At 37.9% G+C, this 11,098-nt stretch overlaps 2 protein-coding genes across 5 annotated transcripts; one reads left to right on the top strand and one right to left on the bottom strand.

The window, feature by feature from the left end:
- Positions 1–2,177: 2,177 nt before the first annotated feature.
- LOC110889545 (taxadien-5-alpha-ol O-acetyltransferase) lies at positions 2,178–4,703 on the top strand. Its single transcript, XM_022137098.2, has 3 exons — positions 2,178–2,695; positions 3,287–3,666; positions 3,981–4,703. The coding sequence occupies exons 1-3, from the start codon at positions 2,267–2,269 to the stop codon at positions 4,507–4,509; spliced, it is 1,338 nt and encodes a 445-aa protein (XP_021992790.1). The 5' UTR covers positions 2,178–2,266; the 3' UTR covers positions 4,510–4,703.
- Positions 4,580–10,563, bottom strand: LOC110889544 (uncharacterized protein At4g18490). 4 transcript variants are annotated; one of them, XM_022137097.2, is made up of 14 exons: positions 10,437–10,563; positions 8,955–9,015; positions 8,636–8,759; positions 8,277–8,465; positions 7,353–8,195; positions 7,137–7,277; positions 6,730–7,035; positions 6,466–6,643; positions 5,605–5,657; positions 5,482–5,524; positions 5,267–5,401; positions 5,080–5,190; positions 4,817–4,910; positions 4,580–4,753 (listed from the first exon to the last, which is right to left on the bottom strand). In XM_022137097.2, the coding sequence occupies exons 2-13, from the start codon at positions 9,013–9,015 to the stop codon at positions 4,866–4,868; spliced, it is 2,229 nt and encodes a 742-aa protein (XP_021992789.1). In that variant the 5' UTR covers positions 10,437–10,563; the 3' UTR covers positions 4,580–4,753; positions 4,817–4,865. The 4 variants fall into 4 exon arrangements, with proteins under 4 accessions (XP_021992789.1, XP_021992788.1, XP_021992786.1 ...); XM_022137096.2 differs by having other exon boundaries at positions 4,580–4,735; XM_022137094.2 differs by having other exon boundaries at positions 4,580–4,910.
- Between the last annotated feature and the right edge of the window lie 535 nt (positions 10,564–11,098).

Below are 11,098 nucleotides of genomic sequence, written 5' to 3'. Positions count from 1 at the left end.
TTTGATGACGTGGATGCTGACATGAACGCTGATGTGTAAAAAAATAAGCTGGTTCATTATGTGGATCGTGATGTGAATATTGATATGAAAAAAAAATATTTTTTTAATTTATATATACACATACACAGACACTCACCATCTTCACCACCACCACTCCACTACCTCACTACCGCCATAACCACCCAACTCCCACCGCACAACCACCATCTTCAACCCCCTCCGACCACCCAGCTCCCACCGCACAACCACCATCTTCAATCTCCTCCGAATACCATCTACCATCCATTCCCACAATCCTTCAATCTCCAATGAAATCAGAACCTCTGCAACAACAACAATGGAATTAACCCTATTTCCGCTCCACCACATCGACATCCGCTCCACCATATCGACCTCTGCTCCAACAACAACAATGGAATTAACCCTATTCCCATGGTTCTGGATCCTTCATCGGTGACGGTTAGGTCAAGTTTGAGAACCGCTGATACGGGGGTGGTTGTCGGTCAGGTGACGAAGGTGGGGATGAATCTGAGATGGCGATGGTAGATGGTGGCGGAAATGGCAGTGGTGGTGGGTGGAGATGACAGCGGTGTTGGTAGAGATGGCAGTGGTGGTGGAGGAAGTAGAGGTGGTGACGGTGGTGGGTGGAGGTGGTCGGAGGTGATGGTGGTGGGTGATGGTGGTAGATGATGGTGGTGGCTGGAGGAGATGGTGGTGGCAGTGGAGGAGGAGGAAGTAGAGGTGGTGATGGGGCCACATAAGCAGCCAAGTCAACAAATAACAAAGTTATGTCCACGTCATCAGCCACGTCAGCAAAAAATTAACTGGGTTATAACCCAGTTAGCAAACTTTGGGGCCAAAATCTTACAAGTTGAGATTGTTACAGAGAATTTTTGAAGTTGAGATTATTAGTGGCCAACGGGTGAAACTTCGGATTATTAAAATCCAATAACCCTAAAATAAATACATATTGTTTACTAAATTAACTAATATATATCTATAAAATAAATACATATTGTTTAAAACTTGATTAAATATTATAATAAATAAATAAATAAGATAAAATAAAGAATATTCCATGCGTAAAAGAACTATAGCTCAATTGACATTGGAAAGGAAGTGAAGATTTGAATTTAAGGCCATAGGTCTCAAGTTTGAATCCAAATTCAATCGGGTTTTATCGCAATGGGCCTTCGGACGACGAGTTTTCCCTGTAACTAGAGATGATGTTCTTAGGCTACTCAACGTTGTCTGCGGTCACAAGCATATAGGGCCGTCTTTTGCTATTAAGCTACCTCAACTAGCCGAGCTTTTATTTCATTGGCCATTAAAAAAAATGACACCCACTTTCACTCTAATTTTTTTAACTAAAGTAAACCAAATTGGAAAGTTTTTTTTCATTGCAATCTGTTTAATTTAACCAATACATATAGAGAGAGACATGTTAACGTATAAAATGGCTTAACTTACATTGCGTATGCGATTGTATTTTCAACGTGCGATTTCATTTATCAACATGTGATTTGTAAACAAAAATATAACATGCGAAATTGATATACACACTCCATTCGATTTCTACATATATCCAACATGCGATTTTCCACTTTTACGTATGCGCTTTTTTCATATAACATGCGATTTCTAATCTTTTACGTAATGTACGATACACTTTTTCTATATATATATATATATATATATATATATATATATATATATATATATATATATATTCTTGGTTATGCTTATGCTTATTAAGGAAATTTTTGTTAGTTAGTTAAAACATTAATTCACTAACAAAAACATATCTTTGGTTATGTGCTCATAAAGCAAATTTTGGTTCGTTAGTTAACAAGTTAAACGAATATATCATATCGGTCGATTACTAATTCTTTAACTAATACTTTTTTTTCTATTTATAATTTTATATCAATGTCTCAAATAAACAATCATATTTTTTATTAGAAAGAAAATTAAGTATATATAAACATGTGTACAAACAAACATAAACGGAACTTATTAATGAACAAAAGTGCAAAACATAAACAAACTTAAATAAATAAACAAAGAGATTGTTTGTGTTTGTTTGTTTTAATTAAACAAAAATATATATTTTTATGTAGAGAAAAACAAAATAAAAAAGTTTGCCGAATGATTCATTGATTCATAAATATCCACGCTCCTTCGTCCACTCTCCATTTATAAAGTCCAACTCTTTTCCAACACTCACTTTCATCGCCGGCGTTACCAACCACCGTCCACCGCCGTCATGGACGTCAAAACCTCCCAACCAACCACCGTCCACCCTTCCAAACCACCCTTCACTGATGACCACATCCTCCCTCTCTCCCACCTCGACACCGATCGCAACATGAACGTCCCATTCCGTTACGTCCGAGCCTACGCCGCCACCAACCACCACCACCCACCCACCGATCCATTTGACGTCATCACCGCCGCCCTATCCACTGCCCTAGTAAAATACTACCCATATACTGGATCCCTCCACCGCCGTGACAGTGACGGCCGGTTTGAGCTCCACTGCACGGTTGGCAGTGGAGTTCCGGTCATTCCAGCCACCGTGGACTTTCCGTTGAGCTCGGTTAACTATCTGGATGATGCTGAAGAGGAGTTCATTGAACAGTTGGTTCCGAATCCGGATCAGGATACGCTTTTGAAAAATCTGTTGATCTTACAGGTTAGGTTACTTAACGGTATTTTAGTCATTTTATATATGTTGTTAGTTCTTATATATCATGCTCCTCCATTGTACAATCTTTATGTCCTCAATGAGACATCCTGTGATTAAGGTGTGTGTCTCACAAGTCACAACTAAAAGTTTAGCGGCGTAACTTATTGTCCGTTTACCATTTATTTCGATGGAAAAAAAAAGTACCTATGAACTTTTGGGTAGAAATGTAATTTATTAAAAAAAAGGTTATTTGGAGTTCAAATCACGCGGAATATAGGTTTTGGTAGGTATGAGCTCGGTACAGGCAAAAAAGTATCGATGATTCTGGAAAACACAAAAAGTGGGTGATGGTATCGAAAATGCTCGGTACGGTACCGGTACAGTAGCATATTCGAAGGTAAATCAAGCTAATATATCGTACCGAACCGAAAGTACCGATCCCGAAAAACACAAAAAGTGTGTACCGAACAAGGTTCAGTACAGCACGGTTCAGTATCGTTACCGGTACTTGATACCAGTTTTGGTGTATCTATCCTAGAAAATCCAGGAATTGCTATTAATAAATACAATCTTTATATTTTCTAATTTCTTTTATAGGTGACCCGGTTTAGTTGTGGCGGGTATACTCTGGGGGCATCGGTGCATCATGTGTTGTGTGATGGGCTCGGGGCGACGTTGTTTTTTAATGCTATGGCTGAGGTGGCTCGAGGGGCGGTTGAGGTTACGGTTGAACCGGTTTGGGAGCGGTCGAAGTTGCTGGGCCCTAGAGAGCCGGCCAGGACGGAGTTTCCGATTGAAGAGTTTTTGTCTTTGAATAAGGACTTTGTACCATACACGGAAGTGGTGGAAAAAGTGGTTAGAGAGTACTTTCATGTGAAGGATGAGTGGTTAGACCGGTTTAAGACTTTTCTACAAGAAAAGTCCGGTTTGAGTTTTACGACTTTTGAAGCATTGGGTGCTGTTCTATGGCAAGCAAGGTAACCTTGTTTGACTAATCTATTAGTTGAAAACAGTGTTTTCATAATAATAGCACATAATAGTAAGCAAAGATTGTTTGAAAGCAGTCAACCAGACCAGTTGTGTGGATGGTTCCAATCCGAAAGGCTAATCCGGTTGTGAGAATAGTGGTTGAAATTTAACTAGTGGTTAGATACTTCAATTAATCTAACGGAAGTCCCTAAAATATTAAAATCTGAATATGTCAAAAAAAAGACACTGTTTATTTGTGATCTAATGATGTTTATAATCATATTTAGTATATAATACGTATAATTTACTTTCATTTTGACAGGGTGAAAGCATCCAAAATTCCAAGAGACGAGGAGGTGAAATTTGCATACGCAGTGAACATAAGAAGGGTAGTAAAGCCACAGCTGCCAGCCGGCTACTGGGGCAACGGCTGCGTTCCAATGTACGTAAAGACCACAGCCGGAGATCTGATCGAAAAACCCATTTGGGAAACTGCTGAACTGATCAAAAAGAGCAAGAGAAATGTGAGTGACGAGTATGTTCACTCGTTTATCGATTACCAAGAACTAAACTACAAGAAAGGGATCAATGCTGGCCGGAGTGTTGGTGCATTTACTGACTGGAGGCACTTGGGCCACTCAACGGTTGACTTCGGTTGGGGTGGTCCGGTCACGGTTCTACCCCTCTCAAGGAACCTTTTAGGAAGTGTTGAACCATGCTTCTTCTTGCCGTATTCGGAGGCTAGCCAGGGGAAGAAAGATGGGTTCAAGGTGTTGTTGTATCTACGCGTGAATGCGGTTGCTAGTTTTCGAGAAGAGATGGAGAAGTTTGGTAATATGGCGTATGTGTAGGCCCTTTTTATTTGTATTTTTTTCTGCTTTTTTTTCCAGCGACTACATGTCGACAATCAATCTTTATGCATTTCATATAAGAGTCTAGTGAATGACAAGTATACCACAACATTCATATTATGATTCTGTCAACATTAAACAATGCTTGTTATGAATTATGAGCATGAATAAAAGTACCTGAAACCTTCATAGCATGACAAATCTTCCACCAAAAGCCACACTCCAGCTGCACAATCACAAAAATCTAATAGCAGCAAATCACAATAGAAACACACCTTTTGAATATTTGACCGGTTATAGAAAGTACCTTATACGACATATTTTGGTTCCTGCGTAACACGTTGAGATATCTCAAGCTACTTGGTGATCAGCAACTCGGCAAATTTCTGAACCATGCTGATGTAACTAATATATCAAGGATTAAAGCAATCATAATTCCATAATCCAAACAGATATATGAAATTAGTTAAGCCTGGCAATAGTCGGGTCCAAAATGTGGTCGGTTTGAAACGCACGTGTTCAGGCCCATTTTTTGAACTAGTGGCTAAATTTATTTTTATAAAAGGATATTTTGTCTTGATAAATTGGATGGTTGAGCATCAGGAGATGATTGTTGTTGACAATAGCACGAACAAGTAAGTCGTTTGCCTCCTCATGTTTCTTTTTCAGCATGTTACAGATCTGCATTGAAGAAACACGCCCGCCATCACTTACGGGTCCTATAGTTCAAATAGTATTTCATAGTATATATACTTACATCTTCAAGTTCCTTTGAACATGCCTCAGCCTTTTCAAAAATACCATCGTTTTCTATTAAAGATATGTCCATTTCCTTTAGAGAAACATCGAGCCTAGGGGACTTAGCATGCGCCACACTTGTATGATTGTAACCCTGTGATTAAGAAACCAAAATATGTATTAGTTATTCATGTCGTCTTGGGAATGATCCACAAATGTTTCTAGAAGAAATACCCGTTCCTCCACAGCTTTTTCCGATGACGCTGTGATCTTGTTGCTGATTATTGATAAAATATTTGTTTTAGACAGAAAGTAAAAAAGAGACAAGTACACATAAAGCTATTTTCAAGGTAGGACCTGCAGGGTGATGCAGAGAGACGTTTTAATGGAGTTAACCGTGGTATGTCAACCTGCATAATTAATCATGATAAAACTTGATTATGAGCTAATTTATGTTTTGTAATCCTTTATCCAAACATATATTATTGGAATACTTTCTATAGATTGACTAACTCAGGTTATATATATTTGTCTAACGGGTGGTAAAAGTGTAAAAAAACAGCTTAAAAGAAACTTGTATTTCTAATGCACAAAAACTTAGGCCTGTATTCAAAAAACCATTTATCACCGAAACAATTTTTGACAACCTAATATCTATAAGAGTAAAATGCCATTTCGCCCCTGAGGTTTGGCGAGTTTTGTGACTTTCGTCCAAAGGTTTGTTTTTCCGCATCTGGATCCAAAAGGGTTTGGAATCTTGCCATTTCATCCGGCTCGTTAACTCCATTCATTTTTCTCCGTTAAGTCAGGGGTGTATCCATTTTTTACCTACTTTGTTTTGTTTTGAATGCTTTTACATTATGCTAAATGGTTGTACATGAAGTGAAAAAGACCGAATTGCCCTTTAAGTTAACAAAAAAGGAGAAAATACCCGACTTAACGGAGAAAAATGGAGTTAATGAGTCGGATGAAAATGGCAAGATTTCAAACCTTTTGGATCCAGATGCAGAAAAACAAACCTTTGGACGAAAGTCGCAAAACTAGACAAACCTCAGGGACGAAAATGGCATTTTACTCATATCTATAGTTTTCAACCAGCTTACCAACCTGCTTGACCGGCACCTTTTTTGACATGTTACCCAACCCAACCTGCTCCACCCACCATAACTTCCAACTCTACTTTTTAGGAAAGAGGTCTAAAAGGGAAGAAAGATGAACCTCAAAAGCTTTACGCTTCAGAGTTGGTGTGGGCGGTGTTTGCTTCTTTGTGTCAACAGAAAGGTTCCTCTTGAACACTGTGTTTCCTTGCAATTCAGGACACTGATCCTTTTTTCCCATGGATGTCAATTTTTTTGGTAACAAGGAATTGAGTGGCTTTGGCTTCAGTTCTGTAGGTCTGCATTTTGAAGATGAATGGTAATTAAAATAATCTATTTTGAGATGTTCAATAGACAAATAGGATATTCGAATTCAAATAACTACCTAGAAACTCTTGAAGTAGGAGCTTCAGATGCCTTCATCTCAGCTTTTGTTGGGGATATCTTATTCTCTTTTACAACAGTTTTCTTCATGTTATGGGTAGATCTCCCGGGATTTATGATATTCAGTGAGATATTTTTTCTCAATGTTTCAATCGAACTAGATGGCTGGACATCAGACCTGTGTGCATTGATTTGGTCATTTCCCTTTGACACAGGCTTCTCCTTCATTGGTAAAACATCACGTGCCACTGTGCTCACTGTTGATTCACTTCTGGGTCTTAAATTATAAGCAGCATTCACAGCCTCCCTGTAATTAACCGAATAGAATTAATACATTTATTTTACTTAAATTTAAAAACCTATGAGATTTATAACAATCAGAAGTTCAAAATAATACCAAATCCTCACCTCGTATTGTCACGGCTCTTTACATGACTTGCTTCTGTTTTTTCAGCCTGAACAGGTATGTCTCTGTTCAGCACTTTGGGTAGTGACCTTGATAAACCAGTAAGCTTGCTACCAGATTCTAAACTTCTTGACCCGACGTCCCTGTAAATGTCTTAAATAGGCTTTTCATGTTCATAATATATATTATAAATTACTTGCGATAAAAAAATGGTTCACCTTTTTTCTAATGCAGGGTTTGGCAAGGTGTTCGTTTTTTTGTTGCTAATGGAGATGAGTTTTGTTGAAGAGGCAGATGCCTGCTGCAACTCGGATTCACTTCCGTTTTGTTTTATGAAATATTTTGACCGGATAGGAATATTCCCTGGATGTTCGGAATCTGAATCTGCATTCCTCTCATCAGCCATTTCTTCATGTACCAAATTCTCTACCCCATGTGTCACATAACTTTCAAGATGTAAATCAGCCTTACTTGTATCACTATTATGTTCAGTGGTTACATTATCGTCGCTCGTCACACACATTTCACCTTTGTCACTTTGTACCTCCATTTGTGCTGAGAAATTTCCAGCGAGAACCAACTCATCAGCCACAGGCCTCGCATCATTTTGCTCATCCCCTGTGCTCGGGCTCACTATTATATCCAACGTTTTAGATTCTTCTTCTTGCACGTCTGAAAATGTACCTTCAGTACAGATATTTGTATCTTCAGAATGAACATATGAATCTCGCACAATTTTCTGAGCAACAGGTTCTGGAGAATATCTCTTTTCTGATGAAGGAGATTCTTGTATAGGTTCTATTGTCCTCTGTATCCCTTGTTCTTCAGAATTTGCAGCTTTTAGAAGAGAGCTTTCGTCTATGACAGATTTCAAGTTGACATCCTCAGTTCTGGGATCAGGATCCTTAAAGTTGTCGGTTTGAGTATCAACCCTTGAATTGGTAACGCCCTGTGTTGCTGGATGCTTTAATGATGTATCATCATCCTCGGATGCATCAACATCTTTGTTAGAGTTTTCATCAGTCTTTGTCTTTTTCGACTCAAAGCCCAAATCGGCAAACCTACAAAAACATAAACCAAATTAGAAGGTGACATATTATTCTTTGGTACAGAATATATCAGGTATGACTATATAAACTTACCCATCAAAATCAAATGAGAATCCAAAGCTGCCTCGTTTTGATTGATTGACTCTACCAGAAGATGCTTCTTTTGACTTTTCCGTCGATTTTCCAGATTTCTTTGTAGCGGATGATATATCAAGACCAGGCATGTCCATCTTGAAAGATGATAACTTGTCAAAATCAGCATCAAGAGAGAAATCCATATCCCTGGAAGAGAAGTTATGTAATGAATGTTTAGAAATAAATATATATGGAAAGCATTACATATATCCTCCATGTAGATAAAGAGTATGATGTCTGTTCAGTTTAGCAAAAAGTAATAGATTCAAAGCTACTATCCACGTAAATATGCAACTACGAGGCATTGCAGTGCTTACATTTTGCCAAATTTGAAAGCCTTTTGCTTGCCTTTGGTAGGTGGTTCAAAATCGAAATCCATTCCATCATCTCCCATGGACGTTGACTTCCATGATCCAAAAAAGTCTTTGTCAATGTCTATATCTGTTATTGGACAAAGAATATTACCGAGAAGTGAGTCCCTCATTTATGCCAACAAGTTGCACACCAACAACAGATTCTTACTAATAGATAAAAAGTGTGGATAAATTAACTTAACTCATATGTTAGCTACATTCAAAAAAATTCTCCTAAATTATCGAACTAATTCAATAAGAAAAGTCAAGGACTTGACGTTACCTAGCGATGAACTTTTCTCCTTTGATTTGACAGGAGCATCTGTTTTTTGTGATTCCGCCATCTGCATATCAGATTGATAGTTCAACACTTCAACATAAGACTAAACAGATGTATGTGTGGTAAGTCTAGAAGAATCTTAGGCAAAATAAGATGATACAATCATACAAACAGTTGGAAAAAAAAATAATGAGATCAAACTTGCACTTTTTAATAAAATTAAAAAAAAAAAAAAAAAAAAAACATTGCATCCAAAACGGTTCTACATATTTGTATTTCTCAACATGCAAAGCAATCAGGCTTTAATGGCAAGTTGCAACAATCAACTACCTAACTATCTTATAACAAAATTAGTCACAAACAATCCAAACATAACAAATCATGATCATCGCACACAATATAACAGATTAATTGAAACCTAACTCTCGAAATCAAACTGGATAAACTCATCAAACACCTAGGGTTTCATGTAATCCTCAAATGTAACAACTGATGTTAATCAGTTACCTACTATCTTATATGGAAGTCAGTCACAAACAATCCGAGAGTAACAAATTATGATCATCGTACACAATATTACAAGATTAATTATAAGTTATAACCTAACTCTAGAAATCAAACTGGATAAACTCATCAAACACCTTGGCCTTGGGCTTCATATTATCTTCAAATGTAGAAATTAATGTTAATCATGAAGTATAACAAGATCTAAACGTGTATACGTGTTGATCATACACCTATTTGTATTTAAGATCTAGTCTATAGTTTGTAATTTTAATGATTTCAACGATCTTAACAGAACCGCAAGACGTAATCAGTCATATTTGAATAGCAACAATCAACCAGATTCAGTGATCACCATACACATTATAACAGATTAATTAAAACCTAACTCTCGAAATCAAACTGAATAAACTCATCAAACACCTAGGGTTTCATATTATCTTCAAATATAGCAATTGATGTTAATCGCGAAGTATAACAAGATCTAAACGTGTACAGTTGTTGCTCATACACCTATTCGCATTCGATCATAGTCAATCTGCCTAAATGTTTCCGAGATCTAGTTCTATATATAACTGTAGCACGAGTAGAGACAGATAGCAACAATCAATCAGATTCAACGATCACCGTACACAATATAACAGATTGATTAAAACCTAACTATCAAAATCAAACTAGATGAACTCATCAAACACCTAGGGTTTCATATAATCTTCAAATGTAGCAATTGATGTTAATCGTGAAGTATAACAAGATCTAAACGTGTATAATTGTGGATCATTCACCTATTTGCATTCTATCACAGTCAATCTGCCTAAATGCTTCCGAAATCTAGTTCTATAGTTTGCGATTTTGATGATTCAACGATCTTAACAGAACCGTTTTGACGTAATTATTCAGAATCGAGTAGCGATATACAGCGATAATCAACATATAATCGATAGATTAGTAACGGTTATTCAGAGAATCGAGAGAAGGAACCTGGATTCTTCGTGTGTCTGTTATGCGTTTGTCAAATTTGGCGCTAGAATGCTTGAACCAGTAGCCTTATATACTGTTGGGCCGTTGGCTGCGAAGGGGAGATTTGAAGAAAATATTTATTGGGTGCGGTTTTTCATATGGAGTATGGAGCTTTATATGTAAGTTCATGGGGTATGGGGCTTGGGTTGGGGCGTGGGTTGGGGGAAAACGCCTAAGGCACCACCCCGGGTGGGCTTGGGTTGGGGCGTGGTCCTTGGGGTTTGGGTTTCAAGCCGGGCGTGGAGCGGGGGAAGCGAGCTGACATGGCGGGCTGTGTATGGCCAAAAGAAAAGAGCCGTTGGGCTAGCCGTTGGCCAACGGCTATATTAAAAAAAAATTAATTTTTTCTTCCATTTTTTCACTATAAAACTCACATTTTTCTTCCATTTTTTACCACATCTTCTATACATCTTCAATTCTCCTTCTACAAAACGAAAAAATGCATCCTTACAACCGTCCTTTTGACCCGAGCAACCCGTATACATTCCAAGAAAATAATCCTAGCTCACCACCCACTCGTCTAATGGCTCGTCCATTTTTCATACACTCTCCTATGCCCGACATGGCGGGTTATGCATCGTATATCGGGAATCGTGTGTTTACTAACTTCCCACACACCGATG

This window comes from Helianthus annuus, chromosome 16, assembly GCF_002127325.2.
Source record: "Helianthus annuus cultivar XRQ/B chromosome 16, HanXRQr2.0-SUNRISE, whole genome shotgun sequence".
Classification (NCBI taxonomy): domain Eukaryota; kingdom Viridiplantae; phylum Streptophyta; class Magnoliopsida; order Asterales; family Asteraceae; genus Helianthus; species Helianthus annuus.
The sequence above is the reverse complement of the archived record's forward strand: the minus strand, read 5'-3'. Positions and strand labels throughout refer to the sequence as shown.